A 27,165-nucleotide genomic window follows, 5' to 3' on the forward strand; every position below is an offset into this window, starting at 1 on the left:
TTTGAAAGATTTAAACAAAAATAAAATCAATAAACAAACCTAAAAATCGAATAAAGATGCATATCTTAATCCAAGGGATTGTTGTGAATATCTTTAGAGATATATTTTTCAATTTTTGAAAAAAATAAATGAAAGAACATAAGAGAGAGAAGAGGGAGTTGAAGAATGAAGAAGAATTTGAAGAGGGAAATCAGTGAGAAAGAAAATACTTTTTTTGTTGAAAACATATAAGAGAGAATGAGTTGGAAAACTTTAATTAAGGTGAGGTAAAATAGGAACTAAATTAGAATACACAATATTTTCTAAAATATTGATATTTTGACATTTTTACTAATATTTATAAACTATAGATGTTTTTAATAATTATGTTAGTAGTTTTGATTAATTTGCTAATTTTCCCAATTAGATAAACTCCATGATCATATATACTACTATTATCTATACTTTCAAAATATCATGTATCCTATTGCCACTAATTAGGAGTTTTCCTATTATATTGAGGAAGATACATAGATACATGTATTTTGCTACCAAATAAACCAAAATATGGAGAGAGGCAAGCGAAGCGAGCGAGATTTGTGATGTATCCTAGATACATGTGAATCCATTTGGATACAGTGTATCTAGAACAAATTAGATGTATTTGGATTGGTAAGATTCGTAGTATTGTAAACTAGAGCGTATCTAAGTAATTAGCTCCTAAACTAGAGGGATTTGTGTAAGTTACGCAGCAAGGACTTTTCAAATTCGAAGGATCTGACATACGGGGACGATTTTTGAAGAGTCAGAAAAACATAGAGCCTTAGTAAAACTTTTTACCGAAAACATATTTTAAATGAAAGGAAAAAAATGATGTACAGTAATTATCTGCTCAAGAATTCCATATCAAAACTGCAGTAAATCATTACTCATTACACTCCAAGTCTTCCATCAAATCACCAAAACACACACACATGCAAAAGTTAAAAAAAATCTATGTACAATGCAAGTATGCTTCTGCTAGTTATATGAACAAAGAATATAAAAAAAAATAGCTAACTCATGGTCATGTTGTGGTAATCATGAAGCCATCGATTTAATGCTAACATTTCTTTTGCAATTTCTCTTTCTTGAGAGCCAAGAATGTAGCTTCTATTTCGTCGTAGTTTGGTAGCTTAGGATGGACATGTCTATTTTCGTATGATCCATTTCCAGGCTCTTGAACCGGGAAGGAACTTGATCGAAGAAAGTTGTCTATGAGGCAAACTTTAGGCCTTTCAATAGGCATAGTCATTGCTCTCAAATAAGGGGCCTGATTTTCGTCTCTTGCCCTTTGATATGTCATTCTTGATGTTGATGACATTGTCGAATCATAAGTTTCTTGGCTCTTCGATACCTCCTCAGTATCGTGTTTTACATAATGTTCCTTCATTGATTCAACATTTTGATCTTGATTGTTGTAATTCTTTGTGGATTTGACTCTCCTCCTTGGAACGCGAAGAGGAGATTCCCTGTTACCTTTCTTATCAGTGATCCAGTAATAACATGGATGTTCCAAACTGCAATGATTCTCCATTGTCCCGTTGAAGCTTGAATGATCGTCGATGCACTTGACAAAAGTCATTGTGCTTCTGAATTTGACATAGCAAGGTTGATCTTTTGTATCATGTGCAAATGTATGATAAGATTTCTGACCCTTTCTTGTACTCCTTCTCCTGTTTTGGCGTTTTGGTTTGCTATCTGGAGAACTCTCGGATAAGTCTCCATAGTAGATTGTACTATCAATGTCTGACACAATAGAACCTGATTTCCCTCTCGTTCTTTTTCCAGATATCGTTCTGTTCTTCCTCGAGGTTTTTGATCTTTCTTTTGCATTCTGTGACTCAAATTTCTTCTCAATGCCTTCAAATTTGCTACGAGTATCTATCTTTAATCGCGAAGGAACAAAAGGGGCTTTGAACATGAATAGCCTTTGATCCTCGAAGTTCACATCTTTCTTCACAGCAGACTCAAACTCCTGAATGTCATCCAAATATATCATTTGTTCAGGTAATACAGCTGAATCTTCTTCTGTAGATGATTCTGCAGCTCTTCTCTCAACGTTTTGCTCCAAAATAAAGGCGTTAATATTCCTCTTTTCCCTTCCTGTGACACGTTCAGAATCTAGAACTCTTTCGTTATGATTATCCTTCAAACAGTTTACTGAATCCTTACGAGACTTAGTTGCTGAGAAACGCGTTGAATTTGCTGTAGGAAGTAGTTGTTGATGAGAATCGGATGGATCATTGATTTCGGGATCCATGTAATCAGCTGCAGCATTACTGGTTTCATTTACCTGCAGTTTCATTATGTTATGCTAATAAGATTGAAGCAGGACAAACATGTTCTGTCATTAAACAGTAAAATCCATACTCAATTCTACTCAACGACGGACAATTTCTGTCACTAAACAATAAAAATATATCCCTAATTCTACTCAATAAGAAGCTCTTTCGAACAAGTGAGGAACGAGTGATCACAAGTTCCACTTAAGCACTTGACACGCAGTTAGCTTAAAACATGTTCATCATGTAGTCGAGCAAAGCACACCTCTACGAAGCAACCTAGCATCACTTTAGATAGGAGCAGAACAAGTAAGTTCTCTGAATCAATATATCTTACTTACCAGCTCATCGCGTCTGTACTCAAGAAGCAAAGGTCCTTGCTGATAACAACTCCTTGCAATTTCATCAACCAATCTGTACTTCTCTTCTTCTGATACGGAACTTGTACATATATAATCCATTATCTATAACCAAAAAAAAGGATCAGAATTCAAAAAAAATGAACAAGTTATAATAATACTCAACGACTATCAAGTTTCGAAAACAGCCTTAACCTGATAGCTAACAACATTCCCAGGAAGTAATTGAAGTGCAGATTTTTCGAATCTCTGACCATAACGTTCACTAAAAAACTTCCGAATTGCTGCTAGCTCGGGCAAATCACCGAGTCTTGCTGATGCAAATATGAGACTTGACACTGCTTCATTGATGTCATCAGGACATTCCCTGAGGAAAATAAAACAAACATGAAAAACATAATTGTATAACATTGTGGTTAGATTGAAGTGTTTGTGTTTTCTTACTTGTGTTTTCGAATACACGGAAGGTTGATCATTATAAATTCACAGTAATTCTCCAGTAAATCATACATTGCTACCTTTCGTTCATCCAACGAAAGCTGTTCAACCTGAAAAACATACAAAAACTTCATATCAGTGTATAAACTGTTGCTCAGACTCTTCAGAAATACTTTTTGGAGAATCTAACACACGTGCTATAACATTTTTTGGAAAGTTTGAACAAACATAGGTTATATCAACAGAGGAATACATTAAGCTAACAGGGGATTTATTAACAATTTCGAAGCAAAAATGAGAAATATAACTTTATACAAACCATAATTATATTTTTTTGAAGAATTCATATTACACTTACCCTATCGATGACAATTTCGTAATGTCCATTTCTAAGTAACTCAGATAAATCATCCCTCAATTGTTTGATAATGCAACTTCTCTTGATCTTCAGTAGCTTAATCCGGCTCTGAACCCTTCTAATCAAATTCTTACTGTAATAAACAACAATTACGTCTCAATTCCAAACAAATCTGTTCAATCAAAATCGTACCGCTATAGAAAATCATAGTTAGATTCCTCAAATAGTCACTTAACTAATAGTCATTATATAAAAAAGTCACTTTGTCCGAAGAAAATCGGACTTAAAAAAAATGACATTTTGAGTTTATAACTTAAGTGACCATACGAGAAATCAACCCTGAAGACATAACGAAAAGAAAAACATAAGTTGTTTACCATTTAGAAGCTTTTCTCCACCTAAAGAGTAAATTAAACATGTTTGTTGAGTTCCTCCAAGCTGACTAATTGATTAGCCTTGTGACAAATTCACACTTTTGTGATTCTTACTAAAAAAGTGAAGAATTAAAGGTGGTTATTGGGCTAATTAAGTTGGGTAATTTAATTTAGGAGAAGGGGTTTAGTGGATTTGGAGAAAATCAACAACTAATTAGTGTTTAGGAACTGCTCCACTTATTTCTCTACCATTAACCCCCTTTTTCTTCTGACACGATCGTTAATCTCGTTTACTTTCTTCCCGCCATCATGCATTTTTTTTTATATATTTTTATTTTATTTTTGGTTTAAGTACCCAACTTATGAATACGATTTAATTTTATATATATATATAATATAATTTTTCGAGAGAAAGATGTATAATTGACAGGTGTTTGAGTTATGTGGCTCCACCGCTATTCGTACAACATGCTGTACTACTTGATTATAGTACTTATTATTTTCATCCCAGAAGTGAGCTAGGTTCAAATTATGTATTTAGTTATTCGATTTTAATTTGATATGAAATTAAGCAAGTAAAAAGATTTTTGAATATCGAGACAATTTTAAACTAAAAATAATAAAATAATATACTAAAATGTCCTTTAATTCTATGTTCTTAAAGCAATACTTGTATCGATGGTATTGTTTTGAGTCAAACGAACAGTTCACCAAATTCTATCAATTTTGGAGAAGGAAAAAATAAAAAATAATGGAGAAGGCAAGGAGTTGTTAACCAACTTCTAAATAACTGAAACATTTCATTAAAATATGGAAGAGACATGTAGTAAGGCATGAGAAAGAGATATAGATTTATGTGCGGAGTTAATAAAAAGAATTGCAGTTCATCTATTTGTGGGAGAACTACTTTAAAGTTTGTGTAATATTATTTTGGATGGATTTGGAGTTAACGGGGATGACGATGTTAAAAGCTGGTAATTTTAGTTTGCCCATAAATAGGCCAAATGTATGTTTTGGTGTATGTTTTTAGGTGTTTAGGGTTCAAAAAGTGTCTGTTTTGACGCTGGACTTTGAAGCTAAGTGTCAGGTACCAAGCAGGCGTAATGATATTCAACAGTGGCACCAAAAGGTCTGCCCAAAAAATAACTTTAGCCGGATTGATTCAAGATTTGAACTTTATGAGTCTTGAAGTAATATTTGAATTTAATTTGTGTATGTGTTTGATGAATTTTTAATACATATACAAAATTTTGAGATAAAATTACTAAATTAAGTTGAGCTCATATGAAAAAGCCTACCTATGCCACTGTACCGTATACATATGGTGTTTACGTCAAATTATATATACTATAGCTCACCATTCATTATAAAAAAATTTGAATTAATAATGTGTGTCAATTAAGAACGATTAAGTGATAATAGTATCTTGTAGAGTAAAGAGATGTGTATTTATTTAATGAATATGTGTAACCATACAATATGAGCAAGTTTAATTGAGTTGCGACTTTTTCCACCATTATATTTGGTACTAATTAAATATTTTTTGTTTGCTTAAGCAGCTTGAAGTTAGACAATTTGAAAATTAGTCTATAAGTAGGTAACCTAAACTGCATTATTTAATTACGTGACCCAAAAACCGTAACAAGTACAGTTGGTTAATTATAGTACACGTGCCCTGTACTAATATTCGATGATGAAGTAGTTCCTGACACGAGGGATATAAAAAAAAAAAAAAAACCTGTTTTAGATTCTTTTAATGTAAAATAATGCTACTAATCAGTAATCACCTCCATACTACCCCTCATTGCGCTTCCTATGACCTATAGATATATATTCTCTTATTATATAAGAGGGAGTTTGCACCAAGCAAGCTCCTCTCCGTCAACATGCCTGCTTGGCATAGGGACATTCTCGGTATTTCATAATTATTTTGCTACAAATCTATTATACTTTGTGCTATTGACCATGTACCCTTTTCAAGTCAGACAAAATAACCAGACTCCTATTTCATTCTCTATGCACTTCAACTTTATCTGCAAAGTATGGGCCCTACTTTAATTTTAATAAAAAGGTATGTTGTCTCTTAACTTTATCTTCAATTTTATGGGCCCTACTTCAATTTTAAAGTAATTTATCTTTATGGCACTAATTAATTATATGAATAAAATAAATTTTATCCAAAAAAGTAAGAAAAAATCAGTGTACCATACAAATTTCCACAATGTTATTGAAAATTTAGTAAACATAAATGAAATATTTTTATGGGCCATAAAAATTTGATTATTCTAATTTTTAAGAATGAGTTATATATGATATACTTAAAATAATTAAAATTAGACAAATAAAATAAAATTGGGAAAAATTTATCAGCTTGGCTTACTAGTCAAAGGTTCACTTTTATGTTCAAGGTCCCAGTTTTGAACTTAGGTAACACCTTCTCTTTAGTTTTCATTTTTAATTCCTTTTATCTGTAATTTTATGTAAATATCAATAATGAAAATTTAATTATTTATGTATTACTTATTTATATTTTAGTTATTTCATCTTTTATCTTACATAAAAATAATATATAAATTTTCATACTTTATACCTAAATTAATTATGCATATTTCCAAATAAGTTATATAAATACTATAAAGTGTAACAACTATTACATATAAGAAAGGGGAATAGCACACACGTCTACGTCAATGTGTGCGCTTCCCGAAATTACTATAACAGCCTGAGGATTTTTTTGTCTTTTACTTTTATTTTATAGCTTCTAATGTTCAACTTGTTTCAACTTTTATGACTTTTTTGAAATTTTCTGACATAATTAGCCTTTGGTTACATCATATATTGTGCTTATTAATACTTACCATGGGTCCCTCCCAACTCTTTCCCTTCACTTTTAAGCTTCAACAAAACAATTCTCGGAACTTCTCTCCGCATGACTTTTTCTTTAGGTAAAATTTATTATTTTCTCCAATTTAATTTATATGATACATTTCGAATTTCGAAATTTAAATAAGTCTATTTCTTAATATAAATTTTTCATAAAGGGAATAGCAAGCTCCTCTCCGTCAACATGGTTGCTTGTTGACGGGAGGCTACCGTTGCAAATATTTATAGAAAATTGTCATTATTATGAAATGATAATGTTTCATTTTACTTACTTTAATACTTTCTAATAAAACTTACTAATGACTTAGTTTCATTTCTTAATAAAATTAATTTTAAATTTTTTACTTATTTTATTATGCTTACCCACCCCCTCTGCAATTAATTATTTTACTTACTTTAATATTTTCTAATATAATTTACTAATTACTTGCTAAAATATAAAATTGTTGTTATTATTATTATTATTACTATTATCAAATGACAATGTTTCACTTTACTTACTTTAATACTTTCTAATAAAACTTACTAATTACTTACTAAAATATAAAATTGTTATTGTTATTNTTATCAAATGACAATGTTTCATTTTACTTTATAATAAACTTACTAATGGCTTATTTTAATTTCTTAATAAAATTAATTATTAAATTTTTACTTATTTTATTATGTTTACCCACCCCCTCTCTGCAATTAATTATTTTACTTACTTTAATACTTTCTAATAAAACTAATTACTAATTACTTACCAAAATAATCAATAAAATTAATTCAGTGAATTTAATTTAATAAAAGAAACTTCTAATAATATTGATAAAAAAGTAGTACTGAAATAATATAAAGAATAACTTATTCAAATTACTTTAATATATACTTAATTAAATTAAATTAATTTCATTGTCAACACATAAATTTAAAGGAAAATTTTTAACTCATGCTCATTAACGCGGCTTGAAAATAATGCAAATCTTCTTTTTAAATTTTTAGATAAAAGTTTGGACCAACTAATTTATGAAGTTTTTTATGATAAAAAATATATATCTTAAATATTTCACGTATATTATTGGGCCCGTGCACAACACGGGCTATCTTTTACTAGTATATATATATATATATATGTAACATCAAGAAATACATTTTTTTTGGTGGTAAAGTTCTACAATTTTAACTTGAACTTGGATTTCTTGCACCTTGTTTGGATGGTACGTTTGCTATCCATGGTAATGTATTGTTAGTTTAAATATAATGTTTGTTTTGATTGTTACTTATATTGTATCATATCGTTTAAATCCATCGATAGGTAACGACGAATATCATATTTCAGCTTTATCCGATACTCTACTTTTTTTTGTAGGTTTATCATTCAAATTAGGGATGTGTGACATTATATAACGACGGAGAATGATACAATCTATCCAAACATTGTATTCATTCAAATAAAACAATACAATACAACACAAAATAATACAATACGATACATTATGAAACAATACATAACAGTCATCCAAACGAAGTGTTACTAGCATGGTTACAGTTCTGCAGCTAAATATTTACAATAGCTCTCTGAAAGACTTAAACATCAAATCAATAGTGTGTTACGTTTTAGCTATAAAAAACTATGAATATTTATGTTGATGTGGTCCGGCCCTTTATTGAACCGTGCAGCAGAAAATTTAGTGTACCAAACTATCCTTTATGCAGATGATTGACAAATTTGTGATTGGGATAAATAACTTGAATGAACAGAAGTTATATGTACATTCTATCATAAGTAACATTGTAAACTGCAAATAAAAAAAGTGTACAAAACTATGTAGACTCTCAATTAATCCTTATATACTTAGTATGATATGATATATTTCAGAAGAAGGCTCATTATACATACAACGTAATGATAGCCAATGGTTCGTTTTTCTAACGTCATGAACCAATAAATACAATCGTACGTGTACTACGTACACACTTATTATTAATAAAAAACACGTAGAATGCCAGAGAGGAACAGAAGAGATAGATTTTATCAGAATTTAACGTCGAATGTTGGTTTGCTATGTTCAACCTCAGGTTTCTTCCCTGGCTTCAAATCATGAACAGTTAATGTAACATTTGCAAACACATTAAATTGTTTTAATTTAATATCTCCCAAAATAATTTGCACAGGTACCTTAATCATTACCTTTAATGGAATTTTCCCATTTTTTTCATTTTCTTGAAATGCCTCATATAGCCCTGATCCAAATGTACTTTTACCTGTTAATTCAATTTGGAATATAGTTGTATTTTTTTGACCTTGATGAAAACTTGGTAATTTCCCCGTACAAATATTCGAATCGCTATATGTCACGTTAACCGAGCTACCTTCCCCGTAAATAAACCCTATAGCTGTATTGGGATTATTTGCTTTCATCGTTAAAATAAGATCTGCATTCACACTGAAGTCGGGTTGATATCCAAAATCCTTAACATCAAGGGATTGAAAATCGTACGTAGGAATTTTAGGTTTGTAGTACATGTAGAAATAGAAGGCTATCGAGGCTAGAATAATTATGAGTAAAAATAGGACGCAATAGCAACAACAAATGCATCTAACGCAAAAATTTCCTCCTCTTCGCTTTTCCGTGTAATAATATTCACCGCCATAAGGCGGTGGCCTTCCGTATTCCCCCATCGCGGAGTACGGTGGAGGAGGGGAGGAAGGAGGAAATTAAATCAAGAAAATGTAGTTTTATTTTTTGTGGTGGAACTTTTTATTTATCAATGACCACCACTTTTTTTTTTGGTTTTAGAAAATAGTGTTGTTATTTCAAGGGAGAAAGGAGAGGTAAATTTTGAGTAATGAATCCTATTTATTGAATTATTGCTCCATTGGTTAAGGACATTGTTACATATGTGTGGTTAGGGGAGGAGTTGTATTCTGAATTCCCTTTGAAAGAAAATAACACTTATATTCAAATAAAACAAAAAAATATTGTATTATTTGGGGTTCGAACCCAAAAGATGAACATCCATTACCACTGCACTAAAGTCATACTTTTGCTAAAGATATTCAACTTTAAATATATATCCTTTTAATGTAGTATTTGTGATATATATATATATATAACGTAATTTTCTGACGAAGGGTATCCAGTTAGACATTCCTGGGGTGGCTATTACTGAGCCACTGATTATATCATAGATGTTGAATCATCTTGGCGTTTTTGTATATTTGCTTTTTTCCTATATTTGAACATCCTTAATAAAAATTCTGACACCACGCCGCTACATGTGTGACTAAATTAGCAAGTTTATTGCTCCGATCTTTAGTTCTCTTGCTTGTTTCTTTGTAATGTTTACACCTTTATTGGGATTTCTAGGTTTCTTTGTTATTCCCATGTTGAATTAATATTCATACCTTATAAATGATACTACAATACTAGTAAGAAAATGATATTTACAATAATGCAGATATTTGAAAAACTAAAATCTGAATTGTGCAAGTTGGATGCTGCTTCTATTGGACTTCGTTTAGGTGCATAGCAAGGTAGTCCAATAGAGCTGGTAAACTAAGCTTGTATGCATTTCTCTATCGGTAAAATTAACAAGATAAGCGAAACGTAACTTTTATGTTATTTCAAATTACTTCTTTTTAATGTTCTATATACACGTATATGAAGATTAGCCAAGCTCGTTTCCTCCAACGTTGTATCAAACATAGTTTCTCAGTTTGAACATGACAATCACAATATATATATAGATATAGGTAAAATTCGAGGTATAGAATGTTATCTCCTGTATTCAGGTTAGTCAAAAATACAGGAACAGAAAAAAGATGAAATAGACAGAATGATTTTTAATCCGAGTCCACAGAAACCACTGTGTTTCCTTAAGAAATTTAATCCCCTCACTGTACCCGAGGTTACAGATTAATTCCTCCCAAGATAAAACGGATTAACCTGTTAAAGAAGTAGTGGTACCTTAAACTTCAATAACTTCAGTGAACGCAAGAACAACAACAAGAGCACACAGACTCAGTCGATCGATAATTTTATTTATGTAAGAAAATGTATGCAGAGAGGAAAAAATTTCAGTGTTTGAAAAAACGAAAAAGACCTCTTATTTATAGCCATTTGCAGCAAGGAACGCATTTGTTCAGAAAAATTTGTTCAGACCCGTTTTTTCCAGAACATTGTGTCCTTTAGGAAAAGTAATAACTTTTCGGAAGGATTATCGTTTGGGAAAAGTAACGACTTTTCGGAAGGATTACCGTTACACGTGAATTTCAAATAAATTCAGTTGCGCCAAATTAATTCTGTTATTTAATTAACATTCTGAATTAATTTATAAGAGAAAGGAAATGATTTAACAAGATTGATTAAATAAATTTTGTTCAAAAATATTATCAATCAATCATTTGCCAAATCCAAATCCGAATCCGAATTCGAGCGAGCGACGACAACGGCGCGAGGGGGCACCTTCTTCTTAACCCTTTAAGAACTAAAGCAAGTGTTTCCTAATATAAGGACAACAATTTTCTTTCTTCTACCAATATGGTAAAAATGACCTTTCATTTGCACTTTTGCACTTTTGCAATGACTTTTCATTCCCTCCAAAATTGGTTCCCATATTTTCATTGGTTCTTCCACTTTCCATTTTCTCTTTTTATTTCCCATTCACACCTTGCTAAACCCAACAATCCCCCACATAAATGGGGAATGACTTTTGTTAAAACATATGCATGAAAAACTTGTGTGTCTCGTAAGTAAGGGTTAATCGCATCTGGATAAGTAGGTTTCCCTTTAAACTTTCCGTAGTGAACATATATCGGATATACTCGGTCAATCGGTAGATTTGATATCTTTGAACCGTCGAGCTTTAGTATATACCTAGACAACATAAGTCTCCACAATCAAACCTTGAACTATTTTTGGTTCTCATTGTTTTGTTCGTTTCAGCCATGAACACATCTCAGTTAATTAGTGCTTAGAGAACTGGCCTTACCGAATTCTCCTTGAAGCGACTTACACTTCACACTTACATAGGTGGTTTCTAACTATGTTATCCCGTAGATACACTATTTGATATACCCTATATCAAACTTAGAAACCATTAAAAAGTCCTTATGCATTTATCCTGGTTACTGAACATTGTCTCATCATGAGAATGGATCATCAAATATGTTTTGACAATGTTGAATCGTCATCTATGACTTTGTTTGATCTCCTTGAATCTAGATCTTAGGATCTCTAGTCTTCTAGGTAGAGTTACCGCCACGATGACTTGTTCTCGACCATAGTCCCATTCCCGTCGATGATCTCTCAACTCCCTCTCTAGTTAGGCCTTTTGTAAGTGGATCCGACACATTATCATTTGACTTTACATAGTCAATTGTGATAATTTCACTAGAGAGTAGTTGTCTAACAGAGTTGTGTCTTCGTCTTATGTGACGAGACTTCCCGTTATACATAACGCTTCCAGCCCTTCCTATTGCAGCTTGACTATCGCAGTGTATGCATATAGGGTCCATTGGTTTGGGCCAAAACGGAATATCTTCTAAGAAATTTCGGAGCCATTCAGATTCTTCACCTGCCTTGTCTAAGGCGATGAATTTTGACTCCATTATAGAGCGAGCTATACATGTTTGTTTGGATGATTTCCAAGATATTTCTCATCCACCAATAGTGAAAACATATCCATTCGTGGATTTCATTTCAGTTGACCCAGTAATCCAATTTGCATCATTATATCCTTCAAGAACTGCTGGATATTTGTTGTAATGCAAAGCATAGTTTTGAGTGTCTTCTAAGTACCCCAAAACTCTCTTCATTGCCAACCAATGATTTTGATTGGGATTACTTGTGTATCGACTCAGTTTACTTATAGCGCGGGCTATGTCTGGTCGTGTATAATTCATGACATACATCAAACTTCCCAATACTCTAGCGTAATCCAATTGAGACTGACTTTCACCTTTATTATTAGCTAGATTAAGGTTCACATCAATTAGGGTCTTTGCCTTTTTTAAATTCAAATGCTTGAACTTTTCAAGTATCTTTTGAATATAATGAGATTGAGACAATGCTAGACCGTTAGGAGTTTTGTGAATCTTTATTTCCAATATCAAATCAGCTACTCCTAGATCTTTCATATCAAACTTACTATCAAGCATACACTTAGTAGCTTTTATATTGGCAATGTCCTTGCTCAATATCAGCATGCCATTCACATATAGGCATACAATGACTTCCTGATTCGTAGTGTCTTTAATGTAAACACATTTATCACACTCATTGATCTTAAATTCATTTGACAACATGGTTTGATCAAACTTTGCATGCCATTGTTTCGGTGCTTGTTTTAGTCCATAAAGTGACTTAACAAGTTTGCATACTTTCTTTTCTTTGCCGGGAACTACGAAGCCCTCAGGCTGTTCCATGTAGATTTCTTCCTCCAACTCTCCATTTAAGAATGCGGTTTTCACATCCATTTGATGGATTTCAAGACCGTATATTGCAGCTAGGGCAATTAACATCCGAATTGATGTAATCCTAGTCACTGGCGAGTATCTGTCAAAATAATCAAGACCTTCTTTCTGTCTAAAGCCTTTGACAACAAGTCTTGCTTTATATTTGTCAATAGTTCCATCATCTTTCATCTTCTTTTTTAAGATCCATTTTGAACCCAAGGGTTTGTTCCCTAGAGGAAGATCAACCAACTCCCAGGTTTGATTGCTTAAGATTGATTCAATCTCACTATTGACAGTCTCCTTCCAAGAGGTTGAGTCGCTAGACAACATCGCTTCCTTGAATGTTTAAGGCTTACTTTCAAGAAGGAATGTTACAAAATCAAATTCAAATGAAGTAGCTGTCCTTTGACGTTTACTGCGCCTTGGACTCTCTTCATTGGTTTCATTCTCTTTTGGTTCTTCTCGAGGTTGTTTAGACCCCTTACTAGATGACTCAAGTCTAGTTTTATACGAATAGATATGTTCAAAAAATTCAGCATTATCTGATTCCATTACTGTATTATCATGAATATGTCGCACTTATGAACCAAAAATCGACATGCCTTACTATTTGTGGCATATCCAATGAATACACAATCCACAGTCTTAGGCCCTATTTTCACCCTCTTAGGTATAGGAACCTGGACGTTGGCAAGACACCCCCACACTTTAAAACATTTCAAGTTGGGTTTTCTACCTTTTCATTTCTCATATGGAATAACATGTGTCTTTGTATGAGACACTCTATTGAGTATTCGATTTGCTGTAAGGATAGCCTTCCCCCACAAGTTTTGTGGAAAACCTGAACTTATAAGTAAAGCATTCATTATTTCCTTTAAAGTTTGGTTTTTTCTTTCTGCAATTCCATTAGATTGTGGAGAGTAAGGAGCAGTAGTTTGATGGATTATTCCATTTTCCAAACATATTTCTGCAAATGGAGATTCATATTCTTCACCTCTATCATTTCTGATCATTTTGATCTTTCTATCCAACTGATTTTCAACTTCAGTTTTATATTGCCTAAATTCATCTATTGCTTCATCCTTACCATTTAGCAAATAGACATAACAATATCTAGTGCAATCGTCAATAAAAGTTATGAAATACTTTTTCCCACCGCGTGTTGGTGTTGACTAAGGCTGGCAAACGGACCGGTTTTTGTCCGGTCCGATCCGATTCCCGTACCGGTAAGACCAGTACCGGTTGAACCGGTAAGGAACCGGTCTTATAGGTACCGAAATCGGTACCGAAACGGAACCCAAATTTTTATCCGATTCGGTAAGAACCAGTTTCAGTCCGGTAAGAACCGGTTCCGGTCCGGTTCAACGGTCAATTTAAAATTATTTTTTTTAAAAAAATAAAATTGAACGTTATACAGTCGTTGGTCCCTTTTAGCCATTGGGCTGGGGCCCAAAACGGCTCCAAACAGCCCCCCACCCCTCTCTACCCCTTAACACTATAAATATTCTCATATTTTTTCATTTAAATCACAAATTCACAAACTATTTCATTAATATCTTATAAAATCTCTTAATTTTCAATCTCTCATAAATTCATAATTATTATTTTGTGATATTGACATGGAGTTCGAATTTCGGAGATTCATTTGAAGTAAATCGGAAGCTTCAATTGGCATCTCTCAATTTCGGCTTTGGTTATACATCTACTTTTACGTAGACGTTCGGTACATTCGTTCCAACTTTAACTTTTTATTTGTTTATTAATTAAGTTATTTTATTTTTTTATATATTATCTTTGCTTGTTTTTCATAATATTAATTATTTTAAACTTGAACATGAATTTTGAAAAATATAGTGGTAAAAGATCAATGTCGGAAAGAAAAAATAATAGGGGAGGAAGAAGTAGTTCTAATTCTAAAAATTTGCCACCTCCTAGATTTAGAATTAATACTAATGATTATACTCATGTTGATGAAATTTCTTTTACACGAGATTCACGACCTATTGAATTTAATTCCGAAAATAAAGTAGATCATGAAACTTTAAATAGATGTTTTACTAATTTTGAGGAAGAATTAGATGAGGAAGTAGAAATAAATGAGGAAGATGATGAGACCCCTACCCCTATTAGTTCGGCTACCGAATTACCGGAACAAGATGAAGTCCCCTCTTTACCTACTTTTTCAAAGACCGTTGTACGTGTTAAAAGATCTTTAGTATGGAAATTTTTGGTACAAAATAAGGAAAGAACTACTGTTACTTGCACGAAATGTAAATTGATCATAAAACATGTAACTACGGGTACACAAGAGGGAAATGGACGACTAAGAACACATTTGAGAAAGTGTAATAAAGAATTTGCTCGCTTAGATGATATAGAAAGGGCTAATAAAAATGGAATACCTCAACCTGAAATTTCTATGGGAATTGGAGGTTCTAATATGGTTCAAAGTGTATTAAATATGTCTAACCGGCTAGCCGAAGCACACACCGCACATATAGTAAAGAAAAAGATCGTAGAGAATTAGCTAAAATGGTTGCTGTTTGTGGTTTGCCTTTTTCATTTCCTTCACATCCTGGTTTTATTCAGTATATTCGGGAATTGTATAACCCAGATTATGAAGGTATTCCAAGAAGTACAATTAAAAGTGATCTTTTTAAATATCAAAAAGAATATTGTCATTTTCTTCGTTGTTTATTTATTTATTATTATGGTAGATTATCTATTACTTCTGATATGGGACGTAGTCCTAATGGTAATGATTATTTTACAATTACTGTCCATTGGATTGACCATGAATGGAACATGCAAAAATGAATATTAGGATATAAATATGTTGAAGAAACTAAAACCGGTGCTTATATAGCAACAAAAATAGGCTCTATTTTACAATTTTATGGAATATATGATAAAATAATGAGTGTCACTTTAGATAATGCTTCTAATAATTTAAAAGCAATTGATTATTTAAAATGTAGACTTTGTCCAATTGATAATGATTTTTTTCATATTAAGTGTGCCGCACATGTGTATAATTTGATAGTAAAATATGGTATTTCTCAATTTGGAATTTCTTGTGAAAAAATTAGACTTGCTTGTAATTGGATTTTTAAAGCTAAAATAAAAGCTAGAATTACAGAATTTAAAAATCGTTGTAAAGAATGTGGACTTGAATATAGAAAAGTTCCAAAATAAGTATGCACTAGATGAAATTCTTTATTTGAAATGCTTCAAGTTGCTTATATTTATCAAGAGCCGGTACAATTAGTTTTTAATGATCATGATGCGGACACGAATTTGAGAATTGGCTATGAAGATTGGGAAAATACAAAAGAACTTATTGAATTTTTAAGTGTTTTTTATAAAGCAACAAATGTTATTTCTGGTCAATATTATCCAACTATTTCTTCTGTTTTAGTATATATTTGTGCTATTTCATCTGAATTTGCAAAATATAAAGGAAAAGATCGATTTGAAAATTCCCTTGCTTTTATGATTGAAAAATTCAAAAAATATTTTTTCCTTATTCCTCAAATCTATTTGACTGCTACTACTTTCAACCCAAATTACAAATTAAAAGGTGTTGAAAGAATGGTTGAAAAGATTTATGCAAATTTAGAAATTAAAGATGATGAAACTCCTAGTGTTGAAGATTGTAAAAGTAGCATATATATAAAAGCTAGAGAGTTATATAATACATATAAATCTATGGAAAAAAATATTTCAATAGTTGAACCTCCATCTTGTAAACCTAGAAGCGATGATGCGGATGATTGGATGGATGATTATCTTGAGCTTGAATCATCTACGAATAATGATTTTGATTTATATTTCAATCAGGCACGGGAAAAGATTAGGCATGAAGAAGGACAACTTCAAGCTCCAATATTAGTATGGTGGAAGAATCGTGAAAATCAATTTCCGACCCTTGCTAGGATTGTTCGAGATATGCTAGCGATTCAAGCATCATCGGTCGCTTCAGAGCAAGCCTTTAGTGCGGCGAGATTTATGATTGGAGATCATCGATATTCATTAACAAAGGATAGTTTAGAAATATCGGTGTTGTTTCGAGATTGGGTCAATGCCGAAAGAAGAAATACCGGACTACCACAATTAAATAGCCAAATAGAAGACGAAATAGATGAAATATTTGGTGATAATAGTGATGATGGTATGGAAGCAATGGAAGAAGAACGACAAATACAAGTTCCAAAAAATGTTTCTTTTGAAATGATACAAAAGTTACGAAAAGATTTTAAAAAGAGTTTCAATTGTTAGTACAATAATTAATATTCAATATCTAGATTATATACTCTTTGTCTCTTTCTAATATTTGTATTGTACAATTTATTTATTTGAATAAATATACGGCTATTCGCCTTGATTTTCTTTTAAAATAGTCTCTTATATTTCATCCAAGTCATTTTAGAAATTTAATTTTCAACTATTTTAATATTAGTTTAAAGTTTAAACTTTAATATAAAATTGAATTTTAAGGTTTAAACTTTAAATTCAATATAAACTTTAAACTTTAAAGTCAATTTTAAACTTTAAATTCAATATAAAGTTATAAACTTTAAAATTTAAAGTCAATTTTAAACTTTAAACTTTAAAGTTTAAACGTAAATTCAATTGAAACTTTAAAGTAACTTTAAAGTTTAAAGTTTTAAATTGAAGTTTTTTAATAATATAATTTTATTAATTAATAATATAATATTATATAATAATTAAAGTTAATAAAAAAATTTAAAAAAATTACCGGTATAAAATGATCCGGTAAGAACCGGTTTCGGTTCGGTCCAAACCGGTTCCAATCCGGTAACTAAGGGACCGGACGGAACCTTTGAAAATTTTTGGTAAAATCGGTTCCGGTAACGAGGACCGGTTCCGGTAAAACCGGTCATGTTGATCCTGTCCTGTCCGTTTGCCAGCCTTAATGTTGACTTCATGTCACAAATGTCAGTGTGAATCAGTTCTAAGAGTTATGAATTCCTTGCAAAATATTTATAAGTATGCTTACCATACTTAGATTCAACGCAAACTTGACATTTTGATTTGTTGCACTCAAACTTAGGCAAAATATTTAAGTTAATCAATTTTCGCAAGGTTTTGTTATTAACGTGTCTCAAACGTTCATGCCATAAACATTTAGACTCAAGCAAGTAAGAAGAAGCAGAATCTTTATTCATATCAACTGCAATTACATTGAGTTTAAAAAGGCCCTCAGTGAGGTAACCTTTTCCTACATACATTTCATTATTACTTACTACAACTTTATCATAAACAAATACACATTTGAATGCATTGTTAGTTAGAATTGGTATAAAAACTAGGTTCTTTCGCAATTTCGAAACATACGAGACCCTGTTCAAAGTCACCATCATCTTTAGGAGGATCTTGCCAGTTCCTTCCACCTTTGCAACAGCGGAATTTGCTATAAACAACTTCTCGTCTGTAGGTGCTGGAGTATATGATGAAAATAATTATTTGTTGGCACAAACATGGCATAAGGCACCAGAATCTATCCACCATTCTCTTGGATTTCCAACCAAGTTGCATTCTGGAAGCATTGAACAAAGATTGTTCATCTCTCCTTTGGATTCAGCCAAATTTGCTTGATCCTTCTTCTTGTCCTTCTTGGGACCCCTACATTCAGTAGCCTTATGACCACGTTTTTCACAGTTGAAGTAGCTTCCATTGAATTTATTCTTAGGAGGATTGCTCTTTGGACTAGATGTTTTCTTTCTTTTCTTTGATTTTGTGGGATCTTCTTCAACAATATTTACTCCAGATATTGCTGAATTACCACGTTACCTCTTTTCTGCGGCCTTGTTGTCCTCTTCGATTCTCAGCTTTACCATGAGATCTTCAACAGTCATCTCCTTGTATTTATGTTTCAAGTAGTTTTTGAAGTCCTTCCACAATGGAGGTAACTTCTCAATAATTGCAGCCACTTGAAAAGCATCATTCACAACCAATCCTACATTAAAAATTATGTAAGTATTAAGAATAAACTTAATATTTCCAACATAGGTATTAAATAAATTTATACCTTCAGCAAGGAGATCATGGATTATGACCTGCAATTCTTGAACTTGGGTGACGACGGTGTTACTGTCTATCATCTTATAATCCAGAAACTTTGCCACAATAAACTTCTTCATTCCGGCATCCTCTGTTTTGTACTTCTTTTCTAAAGCATCCCAGAGTTTTTTTGAGATTTTGACATTACTGTACACATTGTACAGATCATCCTGCAGGCCACTCAGAATATAATTTTTACACAAAAAATTAGAATGTGTCCATGCTTCTGTTACCAAGAATCGCTCTTCAGGCGGAGTTTCATCCGACATAACAAGAACGTTCTCATTAATGAACCTCTGCAAACTTAACGTAGTCAGATAGAAGAACATTTTTTGCTGTCATCTCTTGAAGTCGACTCCAGAAAACTTTGCAGGTTTCTCAGCCGGTGCTAGGGTAGCATTTGAACGATTGTGTGCAACCGATGTTGTTGCAGCACTTACTGTTCCAGCATTTACTTGACTTGAATTAGTCATTTTTCTGTCACAAATGGCAGACAATTTAGTATGTGAAATACTACCAGTAAAGAATAAATCCTTACACAGACTGTTTCTGATTTAACGATAAATTTTTATGTTATTTTAATCGTTAACCGAATGAATTTTAAAAATTCAAACAGAGTAGAAAACCATAAAGGTTTTAATCTCCAGAAACCTCAAATATAGAAACTATAAAAAATTCTTAAAATTGTTATCTCCTATATTCAGGTTAGTCAAAAATACAGGAATAGAAAAAAGATGAAATAGACAAAATGATTTTTAATCCGAGTCCACAGAAATCACTGTGTTTCCTTAAGAAATTTAATCCCCACACTGTACCCGAGGTTACAGATTAATTCCTCCCAAGATAAAACGGATTAACCTATTAAAGAAGTAGCGGTACCTCAAACTTCAATAACTTTAGAGAACGCAAGAACAACAACAAGAGCACACACAAACTCAATCGATCGACAATTTTATTTATGTAAGAAAATGTATGCAGAGAGGAAAATTTTTCAGTATTTGAAAAAACGAAAAAGACCTCTTATTTATAGCCATTTGCAGCAAGGAACGCATCTGTTCAGAAAAATTTGTTCAGACCCATTTTTTCCAGAACATTGTGTCCTTTGGGAAAAGTAACGACTTTTCGGAAGGATTACCGTTACACGTGAATTTCAAATAAATTTAGTTGCGCCAAATTAATTTTGTTATTTAATTAACATTCTGAATTAATTTATAAGAGAAAGGAAATGATTTAACAAGATTGATTAAATAACTTTTGTCCAAAAATATTATCAATCAATCACTTGTCAAATCCGAAGCCGAGGTCGAGCGAGCGACGACGAAGATACGAGGGAGCACCTTCTTCTTAACCCTTAAAGAACTAAAGGAAGTGTTTCCTAATATAAAGACAACAATTTCCTTTCTTCTACCAATATGGTAAAAATGACGTTTCATTTGTACTTTTGCAATGACTTTTTATTTTCCCTCCAAAATTGGTTCCCCCATTTTCATTGGTTCTTCCACTTTCCATTTTCTCTTTTTATTTCCCATTCACACCTTGCTAAACCCAACATAGAAAACATAACATCCAATCTTTATTTATTCAGAGTTATGAGAAACATTGTAAACTACAAATACAAAAAAGCTACAAAATTTTGTAGGCTCTCAATTAATCCTTGTACACTTCACGAACCAATAAATACAATCGTACGTACACATGACTTACAAAAAGAAAACGAAATTTTTTTTTTCAACACGTAAAACGTCTAAGGGGAAGAAAGAAGAGATTCTATCGATCACTTTGCTAATGAGTAGTTGATTTTGCTTTGTTCAATCTCAGTTTTCTTGCCTAGCTTCATATCATGCACAGATATTGTGACATTTGCAAGAATATTGAATTCCCTTAATTTTGAATCTCCCAAAACAGGTTTAAAAGGTACCTTAGCCAATATTATTAAAGGAACTTTCCCATGTCTTTCATTATCTTGCAATGACTCATAAAGCCCTAATGCAAATGGATTTTTTCCCTTTAATTCAATTTGTAACATAGTCATATTCTTGTGACCTTGATGGAATGATGGAAATTTTCCTGAACAAATTGTTGAACCATTATATGTAATGTTGAAAGTGTTAGCTTCCTCGTAAATAAAACCTATGGCCTTGTTGGGATTATCAGCTTTCAACGTTAGGATAAGATCTGCATTGATGTTGGAATCATTATACCCGAATTCCTTAACATCTAGGGCTTCAAATTTGTAAATTGGAGCTTTTGGATCGTAGACTGTGAATAAATACAAGGTGATTGCCGCTATAATAAGGACGATGAAAAATAGGACGCAATAACAACAACAAATGCATCTAACGCAAACATTTCCTCCTCTTCGCCTTTCATGAGGATAATATTCCCCGCCATAGGGATAAGGCGGGGGCCTTCCATCACCTGCCATCCCGTATGGTGGTGGACGATGCATTATGGTGGAAGGAGGAAGACGGGGATGAGGATGAGGATGAGGACGAGGAGGAGGAGGAAATTAAATTATGAATAATGTATTTTTTTTTTGGTGGTGGACCTATTTCCTTATGGATAGAGGACCACCACTTTTTTTTTTACTTTTTACTTTTTTGGTTTTAGGTAACAAAGCATTGTTATTTGAAGGGAGAAAGAAAATTTAGTTTTGAGTAATGAATCCTATTTATTGGATTGCTCCATTTGTTAAGGACATTGTTACATATGTGTGGCTAAAGACTAGCAAATTGCTCCAATTTTTTGGTTCTATGCTTGTTGCATTGTAATGTTTAATTACACTTTTCTTGGGATTTCTAGGCTCCTTTGCTATTCCCATGTTGAAATAATATTCATACCGCACAAAAGATACTAGTGAAAAGAATGATATATTTACAATAAAAAGTCATAAATAGTACATCCTCCGTCTCAATTTATGAGGCATAGTATGATCACTTGTCACAAAGTTCAAGAAAGAAATGAAGTCTTTTGAAATTTGTGTTCTAATATCTTTGTTGATCATTTGGGTAGATATAAACCATTTCATTAAATAAAAAAGGGAAATTTAAAGGTTAAATTGTTTCCAATTATGAAAATATGATATTCTTTTAGAACAGACTAAAAAGAAAAATGTCTCTTATAAATCAGGACAAAACAAGTAATATGTTTTCATAATAGTAATGATTATACATGGAATTACGCTACTTATATGAAGAATTAGAGTGAGGATGAAATTGAAAAAAGAAAATACAATGGAAAAGAGAGTAGATTAAATAATTCAAATCATGCGACCTGTCGCCCAATACACGAAGCATCCCGTTCACGTAGGGTTTAACAAAGGGCCGCACCCCAAGGATTATACGATGTAAGTAGTGATATAGTCAAGATTTTCACTAAGAGTGTCAAAATATAAATAAACAATCACACATAAATACATTCAACTATGTAAACTATATATATACATACATAAAAATTATATCGAACTCATGAACTATATGTCACACAGATAGTATAGAATCATCGATACCTTATGATTCGAGTAGGAGGAACAGCGTGAATCGAAGATTGGCAATTACAATCTGTTCTTAGAGTATGTGACCACATGAATGACAAAACAGAAACCATAACAGAGTTCATTTTCACAACAATTTTCTTCATCTTCGTACGTCTCGAATTTTCGTCATAGGTTTCAAGTTTGTAGCTCTGCAAGAAAATGTGGCGTTTTCGAGCTCGTTCCCTTTGGTAACTAAGCGAGCTCCATATAATACCGTTGATTTGTGATTGATCTAACGGTTCATATCCCTCGATCCTTTTGCTAAAACGTAAAGACCTATTACTTACTAGACCATTCATGTATGATATATTTACCCTGAAATAGGATTTATGACGTTATTTTGATATTTAGCTATAAAATTTGTCTGTCGATTAAATTATTTTTTTGTTAGCTCTAGGGATGGATGAGAGATTAGGTACAAATATATAGTATCTAAGAACAACTACTAATCAACGAGTACTACTACAATTTTTATTACGTATAGTTTTATTTAAAATGTGTTAAATGTTAGGTTTGACTAGTAATCTTGCCATTTTGTATTGATTTTTTATTTTTTTTTGTAGATTCTTGAATAAATGGTCAATGATCTACGTAATATTAAATGACTAGTCTAAGGTTGAAAAATTAGTAATGTAGTAGTAATAAGACATGCTCCATTAGAAAAGATGTTGGTATTTTTGGCAATTAAGTTATTAGAGGATCTTTGACATTTAGTTGGAAAAATGATTGCCGTGATGAAATACTTTATTGAGTACAAAGTTCAAAAAAGAAATACTCTCCCGATCTCAATTGATGTGATGTAGTTTGACTTTGTAATGTTTTTAAATTATACGTACTCTGAATAAATAAATTTCTAAATAAAAAAGATACATTTTTGTGGACTTTTTGTCAAATAAGTGGGATCCGACAAGGATAAAATGTTGATAGTATCAATCTACAATTGCCCAAAATAAAAAATGTGTTATTTTTTTTAGACTACCGAATCGATAAACCAAAGGGATACGTAAGAAATTAGGAAGAGGAAAGAAACTTGTATGAGCAGCCAAGTTTTGACGTTAGATTAATATATTAACTTGGAGGCTTATAAACTTATTGTCCTATATGGATGTATTACTCACTCCGTCTCAAATTATGTGATATTTTTCGGATTTCAAGATTCAAACGAGTTTATATTGATCGTAAATTTTTCACATATCTTTTCAATATTTTGAATTGTCAATTATGGTGACTTATAGTACTTTTTAAGTAGTTTACAAATATATAAATTTTATTTAAAAAATTTGAAGATTCTAAACGCAAATTTCCTAACTCTAAAAAAACGAAAGGGGCACAGGGAGTAATTGTATACCTATATAGTTTTGCTTTTCAATTACTAATAAAGATAAGATACTTATGAAATTAAGCATATCTAATTCATTTCATCTCATTTAAATCAAGGGTGGCACATGCTATCCCCTCGCCAATATATTGTTGGTGATATAAGAAAATGTGAGTTATTTAACCTTTAATAGAAAAGCATAATTTGAAATTACGTTGATTTAAAGTTAAAATAATATTTAGACATATAACTTAGGGTTAGTAAGTTGTATTTTTTTCAAACAAATATAAAAGTTTCTCAATTTATAAAAATTATTAAAACTTCTTCAATCTTTATGTAATCTTATCAAATCTCCATGTTTTTGGATAAATAAAACTTTCAATACACATAATTTTACAAAAATTTACTAGTCAACAATAATAGTCAATAGTTCTTCCTTTAACATAATCTCTATTCCATAAAAGGTCTACATTCATCCCAGCACCAGATTCTGCTTGTGGGGTTACACAGCTATGTTGTCAGCTAATTATCAAATCAATTTGGATAATCTGAAATTATTTTTCCTAGATATTCGTTTCCTCCATTTTACGCTACAAGATATACAGTATTAGTATATCAAACATTGATTAGGTCATTGCTTAAGACTTAAATTATTTATTTAGGGAAAAACAAATTAAGTTTTTACATCTTTCCTGGATTATTACTCATAGAAGTTTTGGTTTAAAAAAACCTAAGTCAATTACATAAACGACTCAACCTCATTTTGGCACATTAACTAATTACTCCAAATGTGAGTACTAATGTGGAAAAAAACAGTTTTCTTAATTCACCTTTCCCAAGTGTGAATTAATTCCAAATGTAATTGAAGATAACTACTTATAACCAATGATATTGAAATTTGAGAGAGAGTAAAAAAATAATTGTATAACAAGTTAACAAACGAAGGTCACATCAACTCATGTATCTGGGATACATAATAAACCTCGCTTGCTTCTCTCTCCATTACGCTCGCTGCTCTTCCTATTTTAGTGTATCTGACAGCAAATATACATGTATCTAAGTGTATCTTCTTCAATATATGGAGAAAATTCTTAATTAGTGGTAAAATACATAATATTTTAAAAGTATAGTTAATAATTAAAGTATATCTAATTATGGAGTTTCTAAAAAAAACCGACTTTACTCTCAACAATTTTCTGGCCCATTTTTGGTTTGGAACATAGAGCCCAATTCTATATACAAAATTCAAATTTTTGATGGATCAATTCAACGGAAACCAAGAGGGCCCATTTACTAATTTCACCGTAGTAAAGTAAAGTCAAAATTGTGGAAATATGGTACTATACTACTATATATAAGAAAGGAAAAACTATCAACTTACGCAACTATTCCTATCATATTTTTCAATATTATATAGTTTGAGATGACTATGTATTATCTCATAAATTAATAATTTCATAGCAGATTTCAAGTTAGATATGCCCCTAGATACATCATTATTTTTGCTACCAGATACACTGAATTAGGGAGAAAGGCAAGCGAGAGAAGGAGAGGAGCGAGTGAGATAAGAGGAGGCGAGCGAGATAGTCTATGTATCCCAGACACATGTGAATCACATTAGATACGTGTATCTAGGTTACAAGATACATTTCAAATACATTTTGAAAATATAGATACATAGGGAGAGAGGCGAGCGATGGAGGAGAGATGCAAGCAAGAGAGTCACATACATGCCAATCAACTTGGATACAATATATCTGAAATAAATTACACTTAATTTTGACCTCATGTATTTGATACATGTATCTACACGCGCTAGATACATATATCTAAAGTTCGAATTCTAATAAGATTCGTAATATTAAAAATTCACATAAAGAGAAGTAATATACTCCTAAGCTAGTGAGATTTGTGTTGTTTGATGACCTCAACTTAAAAAAGATCCACCAGGTAAAACTTTTGTTTTTCATCAAGCTTCAGGCATAAGTTTTGGTTGTAATATATATATAAATTAATTTTGTGTATAAAATAGAAGTTCCAAACATTTCAATAAATAACATAGATGAATTTTATTTTATTTTTTATAAATGTAAAAAAAGTCATAAGAATTAAGACCAATCAAAATAAATTTGTTGTGAGTATGACAACATCGCATTTAATTGCGAAAATATGTCAGTTGAATCTTTGATCACCCATTTATTTAACTTGGCATAAAATGTCACCTAACACATGATATGAAATTAAATATATCAATTTTGAATCCTACCAAACTTTGAATCTTTCCTTATCCAAACCTTTTTTACTAAAAATAACGAAAAGTATCATATTCAGTATAATTTCACAAGTAAAATCTAAAAATACAAAGTATATACGAATCTTATCCTTATCTTATTAAGTTAAAATGGTTATTTTCGAAAGACCCTTCGTTCAAGTAACGAAAAAACCTTCCTTATAAGTAATCATTAAAGTTTTGAGAAAACTAGCCAAAATTAAACCAATATTCTAATGTGTGGCACATCCAAGATTACCTTTTATTGGAACTTTAAAGCAGTATATGATTATGATCAGCCACAGCCCACAAGTATAGCAAAGTTCATGATTGTGGTACCACAACTCAAAGTCACATGTTCCCATTGACAATACAAATCTAAGTGAGATTTGACATTATTTATTGGCAAGAAAAGATAAATATATCTATATACTCAAAGTGTGTGGCTTAGTAACTAATGAAGCTGGTCGAGATGATTATGAGGTTTTAGTTTACTCCTTTAGTTTTAAAATAGTTGTTCTATTTGGCGTTTCGAGTATCTGTTTGATAATGTAACTAATCTTAAATGTTAAATTTGACTAAACTAATTTAATATTTTAAAATTAAAATATGGATATTCAAATCGAAACATGAAACCATACATAAGCAACATTTGGTCATAATTTATACCGTTTTACTTTCAAAAAGCAAAACTAGATAAAAGATATTTCATGAAATTGATCGAGCTGCATATAGACTAGCGCTTACTCCACAAACTATTAAAAAATTAATTTATCTCTAAGTTTGAGCTTGTCCAATCATC

The 27,165-nt window shown here is 31.7% G+C and overlaps 2 protein-coding genes across 2 annotated transcripts; both read right to left on the reverse strand.

Annotated features, from left to right (window-relative positions):
- Window positions 1-900: 900 nt before the first annotated feature.
- On the reverse strand, window positions 901-4,158 carry LOC125876602 (uncharacterized). The gene is made up of 6 exons (XM_049557822.1): window positions 3,836-4,158; window positions 3,459-3,591; window positions 3,107-3,210; window positions 2,858-3,029; window positions 2,645-2,767; window positions 901-2,314 (listed from the first exon to the last, which is right to left on the reverse strand). Exons 1-6 carry the CDS (start codon window positions 3,874-3,876, stop codon window positions 1,082-1,084), a joined length of 1,806 nt encoding a protein of 601 aa, XP_049413779.1. The 5' UTR covers window positions 3,877-4,158; the 3' UTR covers window positions 901-1,081.
- A 4,534-nt stretch (window positions 4,159-8,692) lies between these two features.
- LOC125878001 (NDR1/HIN1-like protein 6) lies at window positions 8,693-21,727 on the reverse strand. Its single transcript, XM_049559296.1, has 2 exons — window positions 21,372-21,727; window positions 8,693-9,088 (listed from the first exon to the last, which is right to left on the reverse strand). Exons 1-2 carry the CDS (start codon window positions 21,688-21,690, stop codon window positions 8,733-8,735), a joined length of 675 nt encoding a protein of 224 aa, XP_049415253.1. The 5' UTR covers window positions 21,691-21,727; the 3' UTR covers window positions 8,693-8,732.
- Between the last annotated feature and the right edge of the window lie 5,438 nt (window positions 21,728-27,165).

Source organism: Solanum stenotomum, chromosome 9 (genome assembly GCF_019186545.1).
Source record: "Solanum stenotomum isolate F172 chromosome 9, ASM1918654v1, whole genome shotgun sequence".
Classification (NCBI taxonomy): domain Eukaryota; kingdom Viridiplantae; phylum Streptophyta; class Magnoliopsida; order Solanales; family Solanaceae; genus Solanum; species Solanum stenotomum.

Coding starts and splice junctions, on each gene's coding strand:
- LOC125876602 (XM_049557822.1), bottom strand. CDS start 3,876: ATGTTTAATTTACTCTTTAGGTGGAGAAAAGCTTCTAAATG. Junction 3,592..3,835: donor TGGAGAAAAGCTTCTAAATG/GTAAACAACTTA, acceptor TGTTTATTACAG/TAAGAATTTGATTAGAAGGG. Junction 2,315..2,644: donor AGTACAGACGCGATGAGCTG/GTAAGTAAGATA, acceptor ATGAAACTGCAG/GTAAATGAAACCAGTAATGC.
- LOC125878001 (XM_049559296.1), bottom strand. CDS start 21,690: ATGCATCGTCCACCACCATACGGGATGGCAGGTGATGGAAGGCCCCCG. Junction 9,089..21,371: donor TAATCCCAACAAGGCCATAG/GTTTTATTTACG, acceptor ATACAGCTATAG/GGTTTATTTACGGGGAAGGT.